This window comes from Phyllopteryx taeniolatus, chromosome 20 (genome assembly GCF_024500385.1).
Source record: "Phyllopteryx taeniolatus isolate TA_2022b chromosome 20, UOR_Ptae_1.2, whole genome shotgun sequence".
In the NCBI taxonomy this organism is placed as follows: domain Eukaryota; kingdom Metazoa; phylum Chordata; class Actinopteri; order Syngnathiformes; family Syngnathidae; genus Phyllopteryx; species Phyllopteryx taeniolatus.
Window position 1 is genome coordinate 12,049,961 of NC_084521.1, and position 22,571 is coordinate 12,072,531.

The 22,571-nt window shown below is 39.4% G+C and overlaps 1 protein-coding gene across 3 annotated transcripts in view; it reads right to left on the reverse strand.

The window, feature by feature from the left end:
- Positions 1-210: 210 nt before the first annotated feature.
- The window catches only part of LOC133470254 (guanine nucleotide exchange factor VAV3), a 75,786-nt gene continuing 53,425 nt past the window's right edge, over positions 211-22,571 (reverse strand). For 2 of the 3 annotated variants that reach the window (XM_061758406.1, XM_061758405.1), the window contains 9 exons: positions 21,374-21,504; positions 19,437-19,502; positions 18,986-19,020; positions 18,337-18,453; positions 17,320-17,407; positions 16,750-16,879; positions 6,998-7,078; positions 4,485-4,636; positions 211-3,583 (listed from right to left, as the gene is read on the reverse strand). In XM_061758406.1, coding sequence (XP_061614390.1) covers positions 3,539-3,583; positions 4,485-4,636; positions 6,998-7,078; positions 16,750-16,879; positions 17,320-17,407; positions 18,337-18,453; positions 18,986-19,020; positions 19,437-19,502; positions 21,374-21,504 — 845 coding nt within the window. In that variant the 3' untranslated portion in view covers positions 211-3,538. The remainder of the gene's footprint in view (positions 3,584-4,484; positions 4,637-6,997; positions 7,079-16,749; positions 16,880-17,319; positions 17,408-18,336; positions 18,454-18,985; positions 19,021-19,436; positions 19,503-21,373; positions 21,505-22,571) is intronic. The other variant, XM_061758407.1, reaches the window with a different exon arrangement.

The window sequence follows — 22,571 nt, forward strand, 5'->3', positions numbered from 1 at the left end:
AAAAAAAAATATTTTCATTTAATTTTATTGTATTATCTAAAGTGAGATGTCCCGTTAAAATGATGACAATATGATTTTAGTTTATTTATAAAACATTATTTAAAGGCAACCAAATGTTTACACTATTTTCTAGCTAAACCTACATTTAAACATTAGAAATTTATAGAAAGAATCTTAAGTGCCGCATGAATGATTGACACCACATTAGAGTAAGCAACATATTTTTATTAGATACTATAAACATATTTTACATTATGGTACAATAAAAAATATACAGGGGAATGCTACACAGGCCTGAGCTGTTTTGAATTTAGGCCACAGCGGTTGTACCATGGTATAAGACAATAATATCGACTGTACAGTAAACACAGCATACAGTACATCTTTGGCTCAATAACATGGAGCACATCACATACAAACCGAAAAGTCACTGAGACATGCACACGCACACACACACACACACACACACACAAAAACATACACAAAACACAGGGTGACTTGGCGAGGATTTCTTGGGTGAAAAAAAGATCACGTTTGAAGGGCATCTACGAGCTGGTATGTAAAATCAATTTTGGAATTCCATTCTAAAACATTTTGTTTTGGTTGGTTATGAAGCACCACACCACACAGCCCTCAGACTATCATGTGAGGGCACAGGATCCACAGTGAAAATGGGTGGTCAGAGATTAGATTAAAAATAGATGGGGAAAGGATTGGCAGGGACTGAAAGGGTAACGCCGTGACTTAGGACGAGCGAGAGAGAAACCGAGAGAGAGACGGATGCAGCAGGGTCGCCGATGTGTAGAGATGGTGTCATGATTAGATCGCGGGTACCCTTGAGGCTTCTTCCAGTGCAAAGAAATTTTAGAAAATGTTTTCAAAATATCTGCAAGCACACTTGTTGGAAGGAGGGCGTGCACTTGTTAATGACTACGCCGTCATAGTTCATTTGGGCAGAGGGGCAGAGTGGGAGTGGATTACCACAGTCTGCCATTAGAGAAGCCCACTCCAGGTCTCCTGAGACAGTCTGTTTCTTCATGGTCGACGAGAAAGAGTAAGAATTTTGACTTTCTGGAATCTGCAGGCTGATAAAGGAAGCTAAGCAAAAGGGTAAAAAAATATTGAAGGAGTTTCTATTAGACATGGTTATTCTGGAATGGATTTTTTTTACACTAATGAATGTAAAAAAATAAAAAAATAAAATGAAAGCATGTATTTTGTTCCTGCTCATTCTCCTGTAATGACTTGTTTAAATTCCACTTTAAATATTGTTAAACTGATGATGTCATCTCCAAACTTTGTCAAACTGAAGGTGACCGCCCAGAAATGAAAGAGGCTTCCATCTAGTGGTATTTTGCGGTATATTTTTCTAAAAAAAAAAAAAAAAAAAAAAAAAAAAAAACATTCATATGGCATAATGATGTGAAGTGACTTTGTCTGCATTAATCATTTCCGAATATAACATCTCTAATAATGAGGGAACAGCCTAATTTACAAATAATTGTGCATGTTGCAAAATCAGTTAGTGGCGCAATAGCCTCACACACCTGAGGTCACGACGCCCTGAGGTGTGTTTCCAGAGGCGGAGTCCATCTGTTCATCACATAAAGTCTCTGACTTCTGACTAACAAGTGGCTCTGCCTCAATGTCACCTCTGGACCGTGTGATGATGCGTGCACTGAATAATCTACAGTATCTTATGTACATTGCGTTTTTTTGCCTTCCTGTGAGTTCGAACAAAAAGCTTCCTTATAGCAAAAAAGGTGAAAAGAGCGGTGATGTTTTTAACATTTCACACGTAGTTGCGTGTGAAAGCTGGTATTTGTGGAATGAGGGGGAACATAGAAAATGTAGCCAAATACCAACTTGAAATGATAGAAATTGTCTGCTTTTATCATCACATGACTCTGTTTAGCCCTTAAATAGGGTTGAAAAAAAATCCAGGAATTTTCAAAATAGGGAACATCGCATTGGCATTAATGACAATTAATGGCAATACAGAGGAATTTGAATGAATGTGTAAAAAATACAGAATTACCCAAGTGAAGTGTTTTCTATAAAGGTCACTTAAATGTTGTTGAAATCAACCCAATTGGGGTGTATCTTTTGCATCACAATATGTCACATCAAAATAAAATGCCAATAAATGAATCATGAAAAACTGACTTTGAAAAAAAACCTTATTATAAATACAATATTTATTTTCAAACATTATATCCAGTACTGTATAAAATCTTTATATTGAACTCCCATTAATTTCTATGTCCAGTTGAATCATTAAAACATTCCTTAGCTAAACATCCTATACATCCTTAAATATTATATTGAATATGTCTACACTGTCTGAGATTTGTGGAGAAGTCTTGTTTGGCCTACAGTCTATAGATCGTATTGATAATTACTGAATTACACTTTTTTTATATACGGTATGTTATATGTTAGTGTATAGTTCAAGTGTGAAGGGTACAAAAGCAGGAAGGAGCAGAACTTTTTTAATTAAATTAGTGTAACTTTTTTAATTAAATTATTTTAAGTGTACGGCCTCTTATTAATGTTTTGCTCCATATTGTATTGCAAAGGTGTTTGAATAATATTTTGAAAGAACAAGCATGTAAATGACAAAATGGCTAAAACCAAACCTAAGTGGAAGGTCTGATTTCCTCTCGGGTCAGTTGGCCAGCAGACTGTGTGGCGTGTTCTCCCCGACAGGCCGGTAATACCTCCAATAAGATAAAGCCTCCCGCGAATGGGCTTCTGCCAGCGATAAGCAAGAGGATCGCTAACGGCCGACACAAGCGAAAACACGAGAGTCTGTGCTGGAGATAAAGAATGTGAGCAGCTAGAGGAAAATGGGAACAAGAGCCATCAATTGCTGGCACTGTGCGCCGACGCCGTCGTTATCTTACATCTCCTGTATGAGTGGAAGTGCGGCGATTGCGATCAAAGAGGGGTGGCTGCTGCGCCAGCGTGGGCCATCGAGTCATCAATAACCACCGGCATTAGTGGAACAAACACACAGGCAAGGTCAACACCACAGAAATTTCTTCAAAATGGGAAGAGGATGTGAGATGAAAAATACACTTTAAAAAAAAAAAAAATGACAGTGTGGGTGTTCCAGCTTGGATGATTCCATTCCCATGTAGGTATGAGTGCATGAATGGTGTCTGAGTTCCTGCTTTCTGACATGTCTGCACCCGCCAAGTTGGCAAGCAGAAACAGGTGGGATTTGGGCAAGGGTGTCTGTGGCTGGTTCAGGCAGAAAGGTGTGGGATATTATGGATAGCTCGGAGTCTGGCGAGCCCGCGTGCCCCGCTGACAGGCAAGCTGCTACTTGTAGACGGTGGAGTTACTTAGCCACACTAAGCCAAGCGGAAAGGATGGGGCCGGCCATCTTTGCGTCACCCGTGTTCAGCAGCCCTTTTTTGGTTTGCTCCTAAAGGTCTCGGATGGATGAAAGCAACAAGCGTCCGCTGGTTCTGAGCTTATTGATTTGACTCACTTCGTTCTTCTTTTGTCTCACTCTTCTTCGTTGGTCAGCTCACTCCTCGCCTTCCTCTACATATGTGGATGGAAACCAGCCAATCTGAGGGGGGAAAGGTGGGATGTTAGCAGATGGTGGGCTGTCAGCAACAATTTTGTAGCATTTCTCTTGGCTTCCAATACATGTCAATGTCATTTTTATTTATTTATTTGCCCTATCAAATTTAAGCCTCTATATGTCAATATAATCTGCCCAGTGCCTTCAGAATCAGTAATGCTGGCCACTGTAACAAAGTATTTTAGCATTGGGACTGTTTCTTTGACCAATCAGATTTCAAATGCTCCTCAGAGGGCCACAACAATAACATCAGCGTTTTTTTGTCCTCTGAATGGTTAAGTCAAAGCAAGCCAAATTGGACGAGCAAAACACATCTTGAGCGATCCGCACACATTTAGTAGTGAGCATCTCAGGTGAGTATGATGTATTTTATTTAAAATGTTGATGTTATTAAATAAATATTGAAATTTGATAGTGCTCATAGTAAGAGGGCGATTAAGTCAGGTAAGTCCACACCAAGTGCTAAATGCACAACCGTCACTGATGAAACATTTTCATCAGAACACAAATTCTACTAAAAATACAGTGCATTATTGCACCAATTACACACCTAAAGAGGCAACACATTTACATAAAATGCAGGACAAATTAGAAAAATGCATGATAATAAAGTTCACTAACATTATACAGTAAGACACTTTGGCAGATATTTAACTGCATCTCAACATCATCAACACGAATATACAGTATATAACAACTAGGACCAATTTGAACAAAATGGTTAACAAAAAAAAAAAATGTTATTTTGAAATAAATAAATAACAAAATGTTGGATCATTTGATTATGTATGCTCAAATACATTCAATGTATGTGTATTAATGAATGTATTTCGAAGACAATCTTCTTGAAGGAAGCCTTGAAGGATGTGTTCGCTCTGCCACTTACCCTGCCATTGACCTCGCCCCTCCACCACCCGTTGGCTCCAGACTTAGTGTAAATCTTCACTACGTCACCCTCCTCCAGCGAGAGCTCTCGCGTGTCACGTGAACTGAAATCGTACCGTGCAATGGCCACGCCAATTACTTTCGGAGTAAACACTGGAGAAAGACACAAAGAAATACGGAGAAAAATAATTAGTATTATTACTGAAATAATCATTTTCAAGAAAAAAAAGATGAGCCACATAAACACACACAAAGACCGCTAAGGCTGTTCTTTCGCACAGTAAATGTTTCTCTATTTGCGGTGAAATGTGGAATTCAGAGATGCTACACTCACAAAAGTTAACTCTATATAACGTGCAATAGTTTGCCACTGGTTGCACTAGCTACCCTCAGGTCCTGCCTTTGGATCCTTTTAACAGCTTGGCAATATGCCTGTACCTTTTTGACCTTGGAAAAGTTAACTCACAATTCTTAGTCACTAATTCAAAGTGTTTCTTGCTTTCGGATGGTATATAATGAGGTTACGAATGGCTTGCAATGAACTCAAGTTTGCACAGCAGCGTATACAAAAAAATCGCCACGCAGCATAGGAAGACCCGCTCAGTTAGAGACTTAGGACCCTTTTTTTATGACTGGCGTAAATCTGGTGTGGCAGGTGCTGCAATTGTGCGCTAGGGGCAGGTTAGACGGGTGGTGGTAATTTCGTAGACCAGAGGCGCCCAGCGGATGAAAACGTCACGTGGCACAAGAGGGCATGCTCAGTTACCACCGTATTATGTATTTTCATACCAATATGTACAGTAATTATGACTGAACTACTCTGTTACCATAGGTAAGTGTAGACTATAACACGTCCCTAACTGCATACAAATACGGGTTACTCACTGCCGGAACTCAGTAAAAGAGGACCCCCAGTAATTAGTGCTATGAAAGTCCTATATTGGAAATCTTTCATCTGTTCTTATAGAAAAATGAAGAAAATAATGAAAAATGTTCCAAAACTAGATCTGCATCTGCAGAATAAGTCTGATATAATTATTTAATAGTAGGTTTTTTTTGTTTAAAAAAAAAAAAAACAGTGGTTCATGTTTATTACCAAGTGTTTATTGTACAAAAAACATGCTCACGACACCAAAATTTAAAAAAATCCAAAGAATTATGAACAATGAAATAATGAAGATCTTGTTGATATTGAATTACTCAGTTTGGAATCTGGGCCTGTTTAATTGAACACAAAGCTGATAGCAGGAAGCCATGACTTATTTATTCTGTTGGATAAATGGCAACAGTTGGAAGCTAGGTTAATTGTACCTTGTGCCATCTAATGCAAGAGTATTTAATTGTTCTGCCTGTCACTAAACATCACTAGTAGAGATACAGTAGCTGAACAAATAAATAATAATTTTTGGACAAATGAAGTGAAATTGGATAGTTTCCTGCGGCACCCCTGATGATCTCTCACTGCGCACCAATGTGGCAGAGCTCCCTGGCTGCAGGGAATTACTGGTATCACTGTTAACTTCTGTACTATACTGCAGTGCAACAAGGCTGGTCTGACGGCATTTGTGCAGAATAGACGTCCTGTCAAGCAGTATATATGAGAGACACGTGGAGCAGGGTAGCTAGTTAGTGCTATTCCTTCCCGCCCGTCTGCCCTGCTGGCTCTCTCACACCTCCAGAGAGCGAGTTGTCTCGAGCTGAGCGAGGCTGACATGGAGAAATGGAATGTCAGACCTTTACAACTATGGTCGTGGGGATAGAATATCTGACATAGAGGTGCTCTGTGTGTTTGGACGCTTCCACCTTTCAGTCTGACAGGTGCACACACGGGGGTACAGTCACCCACGTAGTGTGTAGGTTCAAAAATGCTTTCTTTCAGCACTGCCATTTAGACACGCTCAAGGCTGGATGAAAGCACAGCACACCGGGCCCCACATGTGTTGCAAAGCCCCAAATTGGCTGTAAAAAAATATATATTTTAGTTGAATGTGCTTTGGATAAAACAATTCAGTCTGGATGGCAGCAATGTTAGAAATATATAACACTTAAGAGGTGTGGCAAGTTCATCTCAACTTTCTGAGTTGGTGTTGTTTTTTTTGGGGGGGGGTGGGCTCTTGCTCCCAAATGTGTGGGGAAAATACAGGATTTGAAGAAGTTCAAAAGGTAATGGAATGTGGACCAACTTAAGACCCCTGACATCAATCACATCCCATCTAACACAAAGCTCACAAACCAGTAAAATCTTGAATCTTGTATCTTTTTTTTTTTTCCTGGACACGTGGAAGCTGTTATAATTACAAAAGCGTGACAAATTCCTTATTTACTTACATTCTTGAATGTCAGGTGTCCCAATATTTAGTTTCGTGTTCATTATGCAAAAATAAATAAATAAATAAATAGTGTGCGTAAAACGGAACTTATGGCCAAGATTTGGGCGGTTCATTGTCAGAGACATAGTGTTGGACAGACAGACAGACAGACAGACAGACACAGAAAGAGAAGTACTACCTGTACCTGACCAGAAGGGGGCAGAGGAAGGAGGTACAAAGCTGTAGCCGGCGGGGGTTACAAAAGAGAGGCTGCAGAGCAATGGGGCTATGGCGTGGCGAGCCAAGCAGGAAGCGGAGGGATGCAAGAGGGAAGAGGGAATGGAAGAGGTGGAGAGAAAGAGAGAAGCAAAGTAAAATGTTTTCAGAGGTAACAAAACACAGCCTCAGGTTGGAAATGTTCTACAAGTCACAGATGGAAAGTTTATGACTCTTTCAACATTCATCTAATTTTCATAAGACCATTTGGTGTTCTGCTGTAATAAAACTACGATTGTCCTCGATCATTTAAAGGTCAATCTTTCCCAAATTGGTGTTAAAAAGAAAGATACACTCCTGAAATGCAGAGACAAATCCTGTGTGGATCCTGAAAGAGGACTTACATAACATACAGAGCTTCATCTGTTTCTACTTCAGTTATAATATAATTTGAACTCTTGCACATTTTCGAAAGAAATCACTCGAAAGACATGTTTAACAGTCTTGTTATATCATTATTGCCTTTTCTGAGACATTGTGGAAGCATGCGATGACAACAGAGCACATTTCTCTATTTCAAAAAGACGAACAGTGTCTTTATCATACAGACACATGAGAAATAAAGAAAGCTGTGGCCCACAGCATTTGTATTCCACTATTCACAGTCTTCCACTATTCAAAAAAGAAGCTACAAGCATTGATCCAATTCCAGAAGTTCAGTCCTGTGCTGTTTGCACCTTGCAGGGAAAAACAACTTAAAAGTAGTTCATAAGAATGTTGACATGGAAAATATGGCAGAAGTGAATCTGGGATAAAGTGTAAAAAAGTTGACATCTGCCACAACATCAGATACACCTGCACAATCTACTGTAAGCTGTATTAAAGAGGATTCAGTATTCATTATAGATGTATAGTTATATTTCACTGATATATATATACATGTACCGTATTTTCACGACCATAAGACGCACTTAAAAGTCTTAGATTTTCTCAAAAATGGACGGGGCGCCTTATAATGCAGCGCGCCTTATGTGTGCACGGAGTTCCAAAATCTGTAAATGTTGTTGTGTGACTTTGATGAGCGCTCCCCTTGACTGACTGGGAGATTTTCCTGCCGACACGCTGCTTAAATAGAGGACGGCGAACGTGACTGAGGACAGCATGCGGACGTTAAAGGGGGAAGGCTGCGCGTGAAAGAGGACGCTAAAGGCATGCCCCCAGTAGGTATATAGTGCCGGTATGTGCATGGTGCAAAACAACATCGGTTTGGCCAAGGTCCCCCGAAAATGGCACCTACGAAGACACCCCCTTACGAAGCACAGTTTAAACTGCAAGCTAGCAGTTATGCGGAGGAACATGGGAATCGAGCAGCCGCGAGAGAATTCAAGATCAACGAATCCATGGTTCGCAAGTGGAGGAAGCAGGAAAATGAGCTTCTCCAAGTCAAGAAGACGAAGCTGAGATTCCGTGGAAAGAAGGCGAGGTGGCCCCAGTTGGAAGACCAACTTGAGCAATGGATTAATGAGCAAAGAACAGCCGGGTGAAGCGTCTCTATAGTCACCATTCGACTGAGGGCAATAACTCGGAGCTTGCCATCATTTTGGGAGGCTTGACGAAGGAACTCCAACCACTGGACATCGGTGTAAACGGGGCGTTCAAAGTGAAGTTGCGAGCGGCAAGGGAGCAATGGATGAAAGATGGCGAACACAGCTTTACTAAGACTAGGAGGCAGCGTCGGGCAAGTTACGCCACAATTTGTGAATGGATTGTGGATGCTTGCGCTGTTATTCGAGCTTTCGTAAAAGCCGGCAACATTTCTGAGGAGCCGCACAGCAACAAGACTGACTCCGACAATGACGAGAGGGAACCTGGCGTGGTTGATGTTGAACTTGCTCAGCTTTCGGATACAGAGGATGAGGACTTTGATGGATTTGTGGATGAGGATTGATCAAAAATTAACGTGAGTACATTGTTAAAGTACTATCGAACTCAGTTTTGCTCCCGCTGCCTTTTTAAAAACATTGTTTTAGCGTGCATGCATGCTACCGTATGTTTTAAGCTAGCGTATAGTTTACCATGCCTGCGCCCAATAATCCGGAGCGCCTTATGTATGTGTTAAATCAGAAATAGACCCCGTAACTGCGCCTTTTAAAACGGTGCACCTTATGGTCGTGAAAATACGGTATGTATTTTCAATACCTGATTTTATAATTAACTTTTTATAGTACAGTACTTTGTATCACTTCTATATGACTACTTCTATGTATTATGCTATTGATACAGTACATCATCCATCCTTTTTTTTTCTTTGTTCACTATTTTTTTATGGTGTTTGTAGTTTGCAAAAGTGTAAATATGCACTGTATCATACTGAGAGGTGTTTCTAATATTTTGGTTACCCCATTTAGCCACATGTGTGGGGGGTTATCATCTGTATTTTATGATAACAGCTCTTAATTCGGCTCTCATTAGATGGTACAAGGGTACCCGACAAGTGTATACTAAATGTAATTGGCCAAAAACATTGCATGACAACTACAGTACAAGTCAGTTGTTTTTTCATCATTACAGAGGAGTCAACATTTGTCCTCACTAATGGCAGATAAATGACTGCACTTTAATGAGAAACATGCTGTCCTCAACAATACTTGCTGGCAAGTTAACTGGCCCGCGTTATTGGTATGCTATAAAGGGAGATGAGGCGGCGAGCTCTTCTGCTTTTTGAAATGACTACTAATCAGCCCGCTGAGAGACATCTCAGCAACCTCTAACAGAGTACAGGTACAAGCGGCACAAGGAAGAACGGCCGTCCATTTCAAACAGACAATAAAAGCAACATCAGAATCCAATGTGCTTATTTTGGCTGAGTCCTTTTTTAAATGTTTTATTTTTGCAAACCACACTGGAAGACGCAGTGCACTGGTTGATGAGCAGAGCGGTTTTAAACGAACAGCAAACACACAGCACAGAGATGAAATCTAATCAGCGACCAAAGTTTGAGGTGAGATCGTACCATGGGAACATTCATTCGTATTTTAGATTAGCCTGGGCACTGATACCCTTTCCAGCTCAGTCTATTGGCTACAAATTAGCCCTGCCTTCTTCTTGTACACAATAACTCAAACAAAGCATTAATTAGCATTCATGCACAGGTTGAAGAAAGTGGAAATCAACACATACATTAGAAAAGACTAAATCCAGAGTCTGGGATTGTTTAAAAAGCATGTTGAGCAATAACCAATCTGTTAACAGTCATGTTGCCAAGAATGTGACCATCATCAGCATGCTGTCTTTTTTCAGAAGCGATAAACGGGCTTGAGATGAATAAAACGTTACCACAAGTAGAAATAAGTCAGATATTGGTTTAACAACATGGGTACTGTTGCTTGGTGTGTGGCGCACACGTAGAGTTTTGAATGTCGCTTTTTTTTCTCCCCTGGCATTGCTTGAAAGACACAGCTTGGCAGCAGCGTATGTGGGGTGAACACGGACTTTTGAAAGGATGAACGACAAAGCGCACTTTTCGGAAAAGGCAGACAGTCAACTGAATCTTTAATAGTCTCTTGATGTTTTTTTTTTTTTTCTTTTTTTCTTACAGCTTTGTTACCACCTGGCGTTGCCTGCCACAGCAATATAAAGAAAAAAATGTCTACTTCTCCTAAAATAAACTCAAGTGTGAGAAATAAAAATACATCCCGCTCACAAGGAATTTTAAGCCCTCCTAAAAGTAAAACAAAAATAAACAGTCAGCTGGGATAGGCTACAGCTCACCTGTGACCCTAATGAGGACAAGCGGTATAGAGAATGGATGGATGGATGTAAATTAATAGTAGTATTCCTTAGAAGCCACATCTAAAAGCCTGGTTTGTCACCTCTCAAATATGTTGGAAATTAATGCTGGTCCAGTATGCAAGACTTCATGTCGAAGTTTGACGTCTGTAATTGGACCTTTTATAAAAGTACATTTTTTGCAAAATACTGCCTTTACAAAGAAAGGTTTGATAGATTTGGATGAACTTGAAATGCCCTATACCTATTACAAGTGAACTTAATGAAATATTCAGTGTTTCAGTACTTTATACACAACTTACTGAGTTGAATGGCAAAATTCACAACAGGTGTTTGATCCATGAAAATCTTCAAGGACTTCCATTTATAGGCCTGTCTGTGACTCTTCCAGTCTCTGTCGCAACTTGCTGATGACACTCTGAGCTCAGGGGTAACTTCCCTCTGACAACACCCTGTTTGAAGCCTTGAAATGGTGAGATACTGCTGATCAATTATTAGGTTTTGGTCTCATGATGACAAAATCAAAATGTGAATAGCAGGATGAAGAGAAAAAAATGTATTGGCTAATTAATGGATCAAAAACAGGTGAATTTTCAGCTCCTTGTTAGAGAACAGCAAGTTGTGCAAAAAGTTTAGTTGTACATGTGGATTCAAATGTTTGGAGAAGGTCAAACTAAGTTCACCTGTAAAAGTTAAAGTTCATTTTAAGTTCATCCTGAAATTACAGTCAAATAACCCTAACCTTTGGACAGTGTACAACTGTACATTCCATGAACTGCACTGCTGCAATCGCCGGGCAACCGGTCCAACGTGTACACCACCTCTAGTCCAAAGCCAGCTGGGACAAGCTTCAGCTCATCCATGACCTCAATGAGGACAAGCGGAATTTAAAAAAAAGAAAAGAAAAAAAGGATGGATGGATGTAAGGATGGATGAACAGCACTGAGAAGCGTTGAGGTTACAAGTGTACTTAATGTTGTGGCCAGTGAGTGCATATCGACATTCAACGTTTAACTAGAGATTAAGGATTTGGGTATCATAGGTATCTATATACATTTTATTTGAATTTCGGTATGCGTTAACACGTGGAGCTAAATATAGAATTACCTTATTTCCTCAAATAATGCATTTATTTACACAATGGCAGAGTACCAGGCGTTTCACAAGTATTTGAAGGATTGTTGTTTTGTACCTTTTAGAGTGTCACCATGGTAACACTCACAAATTATCTCATTAAAATCTCTGTTCAAAGATATGTCAACAACACCTGCTCTCGTCCAAGTCACTAAAGAGAAGAATCTTAGTGCATTTTATTTTCTTCTTCATTCAGGCCCTAATTGGCAGCCCTAAACTCTGAGAAGTGAGAACGGATAATGACTGACAAAAGAAACTACATTTGCATACATAAACAGCCATTATATGTTGCAGTTCAAATGCAAAATAACAGTGTTAGAAAAGGTACGATTTGTTTTGTGTTGAGGTCCTGCCAGGACTGTGGGGAACAAGAAGAAAAAAAACAACAGAGAACATAGATGGGTGAAAAAGAAATCCTTACTCAACCCGCAGCAACAGCCAGACGGGTAAAATGTTCTGCAAAATCTTTGTGTCATTTCAAACAAAAATTTGGCTGTGAAAAACAAAGTTCCATTTTCCATAAGGTCAAACGGAGGCCGAAATATTCTATGACTGAACTTCTGTTTTTGCAAGTTACGAGTTAAGTTTCATAAATAGCGACTCGCCTATGATGAGTACTGTACGTCAGCAACGTCAGCATGACCAAGCACACTGACGTGGTAAGTTTGGATAAAAATGTGAAAATTTCAAAACATTATCCAGCTTTTTTTAAAATGTATTTACAATAACTTTGTACTGTAGTGGGCGTTTTAGGCTGCCAAAAAAATAATAATAATAAAACCTATGAAACAATAATTTTGTACTGTACAGTAATATGGGTACATATGGCTTAAAAAAATGCTTCAATGTAACGGACATTCAGCTATATCGGACGATCCCCCGCCCATATTAGTCTGTTCTATCGAGGTTCCACTGTATTTCAAAGTGGAAGCCCTCTTGATTTTTAAACTACAGTACAGTATATCTGGTCAACTTTGAAGTACCAAATGTTGCATTGGTATGCGTTGGGAATATTCGCCTCTGTGCAATTTGTAATTCTGATTGTAAATTTAGGAGTTTGATGATAGATTTTGAATGATAGCCATCAAGGCAAGGTCACCCCAGTTCAATTTTCAACTAATATTTATCATTACAAACTCAATGTTTATTATATCAGTCATTTTTTAGAAGTGTTTTTCAACCTACAGGGATTACATTTTTGGCTTCTATTTTCAGACATGCAAACACCAAAGACATGAAAAAGGTGACCAAAAAATATATATTTTAGGGGGGGTCTGGGGGGGGGTCAGTGAATGTTTTTGGTTTTAACATAAATCAAGCAATCTGGAGGACTTAAAAGGGTACAATAAGGCAAAAATATATATATACAAATATTCACGCAGAAAAACCTATTTACACCGCTCAAGTACATGTTGATGTACAAATTTAAGATTAAAATTAAATTTGCCCCATTTCTTTGCTTTTTGTTCTGGCCTTCAACTTGAGCCAGGCCCATCTCCACCTCCTCCTCTTTAAGCACTCTCATTCTGGAAACGAATTGACAAAAATCATTGTCTGTTTCACTTCATTTTTTGCTATTACCAACTTCAAAGGCTAATCCCAAATGCATCATCCGGGAAAATATTAAGAACAATATTTTTAAGTTAATTCATTCTGTGTTGTGACATAATCCTTAACAGCGCTCCGTCGATTAATACATTTAACATTAATATCAGTAAACTACTGTGATTGGCTGGCAACCAGTTCAGGGTGTACCCCGCCTCCTGCCCGATGACAGCTGGGATAGGCTCCAGCACGCCCGCGACCCGAGTGAGGAGAAGCGGCTCAGAAAATGGATGGATGGATGGATCAGTAAACTAATTAGATCATTGTAGCCATGTTTCCTAATTAATACAAAATGTACTCGGGGATCAGCTCTTGTCGCCGATATTACGTGTGGTTCGTGATTGCACTGGGGACCACAACCAGGGCCCCGACCCACAGGACCTCAACGTGAAAATACAATAGAACAGCGCAACACTGGCTGCTCTGATGAGCAAAAATGTTGCTTAAACGTAAGAGTAGCAATAGAGGATGTCCGCAAATATTGTGCTCAAGTAAGAGTACTGTTACTTGACAATAATGTGACTCAAGTAAAAGTAAATAGTCGTCCTAAAAAAAAATTACTTGAGAAAGGGTAAAAAGTACAATTACTACTCAAGTACTGAGTCAATAGTGAGTAACTTCTGATTTTTATTCACTACAGCATCAACATCAATAAAAAAAATTATAATAAATACAAAATATGAATGTACAAATTCTGATGTTGCTGTGCGTGTGTATGCACAGTCAAAACTACAAAAAAAAAAACATCTGTAGTTTACTGCACGGTGTTTTCTCAAGGTGTAAGTGAACTGAAATATCCACGTTTGGTCAGACACTGCCAGACAAATACGACAATACATGAAAGCTGTTGTTTTTGTTTCTCTAAATGTAAACAAGAATAGCGCACCATTGCCTTCATGGTAACGACGACCTTCCCAACATGGCCGCCACATACGCACGACGATCAGCGGAGCAGGCTTATCTAGTGTCAATATCTATGTCCGAGAAGCCCAATGGTAGACGTTGTGTGAGATCATGTGACTTTCTTGTGTCGTTTGATTGGTGAACTAGACTTAAACGTCACTAGCGCTTAAATTGGATGACGCAACCAGCCCCCGATGCGGAAGTCGAAGTCGTAGTCTCGCGCACGAAATAGTTGATAAATAAGCAATAATTGAGAAATAAAAGTAGCGAGCGACATTTAGGTCATTGTAACGGAGAAAAAGTACCGTGACTTATTAACAGCAGAAGCGGCGGAAGTTTTTTTTCTGGTCTCGTCAACTCCTGTGATTTCGAGCGCACAGGCGGAACCTCAGGCCGCATATTAGTCCCTCGCGGAGTAATATTCACAATTACATCTGTGTGTTGATGGTGGATGTGTGGAATGGATCTAGCTGCCAGTGTTCAAGGAATACGAAACAGTCTATGACGTCAGCGATGGCGAACCACCCTCCAGGAAAAACTGGCCTATTTTGAGTTCAAAACGGCGAAAGGCGACTGATTTGCATGTATGATTTTGTATGTGTTCTACAACTACAAAAAAAAAAGACCAAAAAAAAAAAAGCTTTTATATGCACGGGTTAATCGCTTTATTTACCGTAGTTGCCTCTTTGGAATTACATGAGTATGAGGCAAGTAGGCCACAAAGCCCAGATAATATATTTGCCATCACTTTGGTTAGTTCACTGAAGGTTTAACCAGATAATTTAACTCCCTTGGAGTTTATTTGTAGTATTTGGTGGTCTGGAAACTGCAGATACTGTTGTCAAATCTAATGAGACACAGAGCTCAAGAAAAAAAAACAAAAAAAAACAAACAATAAAAGTCAGTGGAGAATGAACTGTTCCAAACAGCAAATAGCTGTGCAGCTCTTTTACTGTAACGGTGTGAAGATGCTCCCAGGTGAGTTAAAGCGCTGTGAAAAGGATGAAGAAAGCACTGAGCGGTGGGCAGAGAAATCAGCAGAGCCAGAAACAACAGTATAGCGAGATGCAGGGTTGGAGCATAAACTGTTAAGAGCAAATGGAACACTGTTTGAAGGGTTGGCGGAGAGAAAGTGTCAGATCACAGAACTGCTCGTTCATCAAAACATTGCTCCATCGGGCTACTTGTGGTCAGAAAGTTGACATGCTACTGTTACTGTTGTGATGAATTACTGACTAACACGTAAAACCAAAGCGGTGGTGTGAGATGTGTTTAAAAAATATTTTCAGTGTGAAACTATACGGAAAAAAGTATTTGGACACCTGGCCTACAAAAGGTAAAAATAAATAAAAATGTGGAGTTTGTGGCCACTTTATTCAAATGTTTGAGAATTTTTTTCCTTTGTGCCCAATTAAAGTTAGACATCACCAATAAAAGATGAGGGGGCTCAGTTCATGACTGACAACTTCTTCCACATCAAACATTGCAACCATGCATTAGTTTACGAGCTTTACTTTGTCAACAGGAGCCAATTTCTTCCCATGGAAACCATCCATCCATCCATTTTCTGTATCGGTTATCCTCACTAGGGTCGCGAGTATGCTGGAGCCTATCCCACTTATCTTTGGGCGAGAGGAGGGGCACACCCTGAACTGGTCGCCAGCCAATCACAAGGCACATATAAACAAACCACCATTTGCACTCCCATTCACACCTACCGGAGATTTTAGAGTTTTCAATCAATCTACCATGCATGTCTTTGGGATGTGGGAGGAAACCGGAGTAGCCGGAGAAAACCCAAGAAGGCACGGGGAGAACATGCAAACTCCACACAGGCGAGGCCCGGATTTGAACCCCGGTCCTCAGAACTGTGAGGCAGATGTGCTAATCAGTCGGTCACTGTGCCTCCCATGGAAGCATTTTTAATAATACCCTGCTGTATCAAATCATTAGTTTTCATACAGCAGACATGTTCATTATTGTGATTGTTGTTTACAGTGGTGTAGAACTGTACTGCATTATAATGAGAGTGTAAGTTAAATTATTTTATGTAGTATTGACATTGATAAATTCCTAAATTGTATAAGGGGTGTGTCTCAATACTTTTGTCCATATCAGTGTGACTAATTTGCTTCAGGTGCAGAACTGCACACTACAAAAAACAGGTCTGTCAACCTTTCTGAATAGCGTTTCAATTGTCAAGCTGTGACCTTTATCGAAAGAAAACTGAAAAGGTCGAATGAATAAAAGTGCTAAGCATTTGAGGTGCAATGTGTTTGTTTTCTTTCACACCTCCTCAGGCGTACTTACTGTTGCCACCAGAGCGGTTGAGACGATGCATTGCAGAATTCTCCAGTTCCCGGTATGGATACTGCAGCGTGGTGTCCAGACTCCTGAATCCCTCTCTTAGGGAGTGATGTTTATAGTACTCAATCAGCTCCTGAACACACACAAAAGCCTGAATAAATTAAAGGGGGGACATCCAGTATTATGGAAAATATCTATTTGGTGATGTGTCCATGAACCACATACACACAATATATTGCATGTTGTGCTCCCTATACCAGTAAAATGAGAGTAAACCAGTAAAAATATTGCTTTTGCTAAAGCATGTCATTAACTATTGTGTATTATACATATATTTCAAAGTTTTAAAATTAATATCTTTGTTTGTATGTTATGCACATTAGGAATCACCTTACTTATCATTTAGTTTGCTAACATGAACATGTCTGTAATCTAAAGTTATTTTTGTGTTACACTGCGAAAATAAAATTTAAGTTTTGACACTTCATTAATAAGGCCATGATTTAGTCATGAATTGCAGTGGTGGAATTGGAAAAAAAAAACACATTAAAAAAAAGGAAAAAACGGACTCACAAAGAGACTCCGGAACTTCTTGTTTTCTGCGATGTGGAAGCAGCCCTCCTTCGTCAGGATCTTTATGTGCTTCACGTCGTTGTTGTACCTGTGGGCCATTGAATAAGTTATGAGTGTTATTTCCCTCTCTGATCACCGCCATCGATCGGTGGCCGGCCCCTGGCCCCATGGTGATACCATAATGGAATGCATAGGCTCCCAAAGGTGGTTGACGTGCGAATGATGGGTGATCTGAGCGGTCGTGTGCCTCGAACGGCTCCCCACACCCTCATATTTGTCATTCATAGTCTTGCTCTACTTGAGATTATTCACCTTTGTAGTCTTTGTCCTTTATTTAAAACAACAATGGGCAGTAATTATTTTCTGATCCTAGGCTTCCCTACACCTGGGAAGTGTAATTTACTTTGAAGCCAGTTTCACAAATACACATTAACAGCCAAGCATTATCACAAACAACATTTATATGATTATCAAAGCACCTTTCAAAATCTTTTATTGTTAAAACAGAATTAATACCACCTGGCACCATTCTTTTAGTTTTACTGAATTTCTATTACCTCAAGGGGGCACAGCCAAATGTATAGCAAAAATGTAGTAAAGTTGTTCCTCTTAGTCACCTGCTAAACTCCGCAACAGGATTGATACAAAAAAAGGAAATAAAGAAAATTAATAATCTGCGGGATTTCTTTGCTCTAGCAGTCACAGACACAGATTAATAACAGTATCAAATTTGAATTTTGCAGAATAAAATTTTAGCCACTGAATCACTGATTTTGATGTACATGCATGTGCTTTTTGTAGTTAAAAGCGATCACACTCATATGTGTTTAGTCGTGTCAACCTACTTCTAAAATTACAAAATAGTTTAATCCAGAGTTTTGCTACACAGAGAAACAAAAATGATCACTTGGCTGTATTAACCACTTGTGTCAGCGCTGACAGTGAAGAGAACCCTCTGTCTTTAAAACGTGAAAGCATTAAAAGCCGACTCAGCATTACTGAACAATGGGGACTTACTTAATGCTGATGGCGTACTCTGTGTACTCTCTGCTGCGATGGCGGACCAGGTAGGTGCTGTTGACCCGGTTAATGAGTTCTGCCTCTGCCTGCAGTCTCTCCATAGGTCCTGCAAACCTGAAAAGTAAGAAATACTGTACATAACTCACATCATTTGTAACAACACGGCACATTTTTACGTGAGCAAAAATACTGGAGCAGATATAAAAAAAAATAGATGAAATAGATTCAACTAAGTAGCAGTTACGTAATGATTAGTTGCAAACCATTTGCTCACGATAAATGCATCAAGTCTGTGACCAATTGACATCATTGTATCTCATGTCCACCCAAATGTGTTTCAGCAAAAATAAAGAATTGTCCGAACTGTTTTAAAGCACACAGATGTTTTACTTTAGATTTTTTATTCTTTCACATTCCCATTCATGCGTGAACTCTCCATTTTCTGCTGTAAAATCCCCGTTATGAGACCAAGAACGCCTTAGTCTTTAGTTCTTTATCAGTGACAAATGTGTCTCACCAATTTGGAAGCTGGAAACAGCTGTCTATTTGTCGTGTTAGTTCGATCCAATAGAGCAGTGATTTAGGAAAGGCTTCTACCTTCTATTGACAATCTAATTAGGCAGTAAAAGCTAATTTGTAAACTTACCATGGTTGAGAGGAGTAATCAATGGGCTTTGGAACCTGAAGCAAACAAAAAATGGGCAAAAGTGGACATGCAATTTTTAGCTTTGCTAACTATTAAACCATCATCCAACATCAACTGAACTAAATACGTTAAGTTTATTTTGGACCAAATCCAACATGCAGTGTGTTCAAGCTGATTTTTTTTTTTGTCCCGAATAAAGACGCTGCTCATATTTGCTGTTATCTTTACAACAGAATGTTCTGCGATAATAGTGAATTATCTATACTACGGACGTCATAGTCCTGAAGAGGCTGGTCTGAAATGTGTTTATGACCTATAACATGGTCTGAGAAAATGTCATGAAAACAGCCGACTTGTGTTTTTTTGAGCGAAACATTTCCTTGAGTTAAAAATGTCCATTTTATTTAAGAGGCAGTGGTATGTTGAAGAGCAAGAAGGAAAGGCTGCTTACACATGGGCATGGCTTCACGGCGTCACTTGGGAAGAAGCCAACTTCTTTTGTTGACAAGATTTTGCCCTGAAAGCACAGAGAAGAAAATTGTGTTATGTACTGTACATCTGGGTGACTCTGTCTCCATAATTCAACAACAATTAGCTCAGGACACAGAGCAACGCATATATACAGCCCTTGTTATTCTATTGTTGTAATAACAGCTGGCAGGAAGAGAACCCCTTATTTCCCCCTTGAGGATCACTCTAATGTCTTGATTTATAAACATTGGGGAGTCCATATGAGGGTGATAGAGGGTTTGCTGGTGACTATAGTGCAGTTATCTCCTTCCGTTCAGGCACTGAAGCTTAACTGTCTGTCTTTGTGTTGTGTGTTATTTGATGTAAGCTTATAATTAGCATTGGCATACTTTTCTTTTTATACACACTTCACCAGATGGCCCTCAAAATGTGTCTAAGGTATATATTGTGCATTACATAATACAAATGAAACAATCAATGCTCATATAAGATTTGCTTTTTTTTTTTTTTTTTTTTGGAAATTTAGCACACTGCTGCTAAAATTACAATAAACAATTCTGCCTTAACAAATATAATCATGCTTCTGACAGAGGTATTAATTTAACAGTATTTTAGTCACCTGGTTGAGTTTGTGTCGATGTGTAGTGCATCTTACTAGGAGGCGTTTCTAATATTTTGTGACCTCATTTCGCCACCATCTACCATTCCATACCATGACAGCCCATGGAGGTCATTGCCCGTCACGTATGAGTCCTTGTGGCCAGCCCGCAGCTATGTGACATTCTTGCTACAAATGTAATAATGATTATAGCTTCGGCATTGAGTGAGTAAACAGAAGGCAGCCAGTGAGTGAAATCAAATTATAGCGAGTGATTCTATTTATCAGGTAGAAGCCATGACGAAAATGATTACAGTCGCCTGGCTACAAAAATGATGGATATTGAATGTTTGCCGACGGTGCACATCCAGTTGCCTGCAGTTAAGCTTTTGCACAAGATTAATTGAATTATTTATCTGTATCGTGTATTATTTTGTTGATTTCTGGTTGCACACTTGCATGTTAATAGTGCTGAAGGCTTGATTATTATATATTAGCTTGCTGCAGGTGGATTCTATCTTGCGAATCTATGAAAATGTATTTCTTTTTTTTAACTTACATACAAGGTGTGTCAGTAAAAATATATTTCTGAATCTGAATCGATGTTATTGTATTGTCAGTGAATGAATGGTACATTCGCAACAAAGATGTTTTCTCGGTACAATGGTGCAACACGAAATATACATGGTAATAATACAACATTCAATATGAATGGAAAATAAATCGACTTAGAAGAAAGGAGAATAAACAATCCATACCACAACCTAATAATTTTCCCTTTTGAAGTTATCCCCGACACTTTAACAGCCTTCTCTGCCGGGATGCATGCAATCCTGGAATAATTCTTCAAGGATATCAACTTTTCTGACATACCTCATATACTCTTTATTTTATAAAGAGTAGTTATTTGTTTTGTGATCTTCTATGGACTATTAGTTTGAAATAAACAAGTGACTTGTAATTACAATAATGAGATTCATACAGCTTCCTCTACACAAATGCATTGTAAAACAGCAAAAGTTAATCACATTTCCAGATGTCTGGTTTTTCTCACTGAACAAATGTCTTATCCCATGAAAATAATTGCACTAAATTCAAAAATATTTTATAAAAAAACATGTTTGTTAATTTTCTGTGGTTGTCTTAATTACTTTAAGCATGAACAAAGACTGTCTAACTGGCCTGTCTGTGACCACAAATATTTATAAAACTAGACTGATCACGAGACATCACTCTGACCTTGTTATATGGTGCTATAAAGTGTCCGTAGAGGTGATGACTTTAATATGTGTGGATTGAAAGGTGGTGTCAACTCTGACCTGCCACCAGGGGCTGTGAAGGTCAGCACAGATTAATTCGATGATGTCACCCGTCTGGATGCTGAGCGCCGGACCAGAAGTCGGGCTCGGCACACCAAAGTAGTTCCTGATCACCATCATCTTGGGCAGACCTGCAACGAACAGCGTGAGTACACGCACAAGTCGCAAAAAAACAAATTCAATGATTGCGTGTTATTCTAATAGCTGTATAATATGTTCCTTCCAGTGCTAATGCTTTGATTCATCAGTATGTAGGTGTGTGTGCCTCTGACTTCACGTCTAAACGGCAATACTTGCCATTCTAAAGCTCTGTGCCACTAAAATATTCATGGCTCTTTTTAGGTGATAATCAAAGGGAGTATAGGTTGCATGCGTACACACAATGCAAATACAGCCCTTGTCAGTCACGTACTGCACATACTAATCATCTAGACCCATTATTCATTATCATAACACACACAGATAGGTGATATGCTTCTGATATATAGTTGGTAATCAAGGACTTAAAGGCAAGATACGATTGGTAGCATGCAACAGGAAAATTCTGAGGAAAGTCATATTGTAATTCATAGAGACAACTGCTGCCTTCTTTGAAAATACTTCATAATGGGTTTTTTGATCGTGCATTATGTCTGACCTCCATAGTGTTTATTTTTCTCTGTGCTGCGTGGCGACAGGTTTGTATAGAACTCCAATAAGAGGAAAAGAACTAGGAGTGAGAGAATGATGAAAAGGGGACAGCTCAAGGCAAATATTGTGCATTTCAACACAGCTAATCTATCTGCAGTGCTCGTGTTCCAGCGCCGTGGCAACGAGGCTGGCAGCCTGACATGCACGAGCCTGCCTGAAAAGCACTTCTAAAGACACGCGGTCATGGAGAATTGCGTCTCGGGGGCATCAATTGCATTCCTATCTGCACAAGGACAACCCACGTGTTTAGAGCACCTTTTTCAAAATAGACAAAGAGTGGAGTGTTACAAAACGCCAAAGGCTGGAGCAATCAAATCCCTATTGATTTGAATGTGTGTTCAGTCAAAAAAGATTTTTTGCAGTATAATGAATAGCGAGGAGGAAAAATTATCATCGAGGAGAGATTTGCGGGAGATTGTCCTCACATGCACACATATTTGACCATTTAATCAGTAAAAGGATGGTCAAGTTTATCACATTTGTTTGAAAATAAATACTTAAATACAGA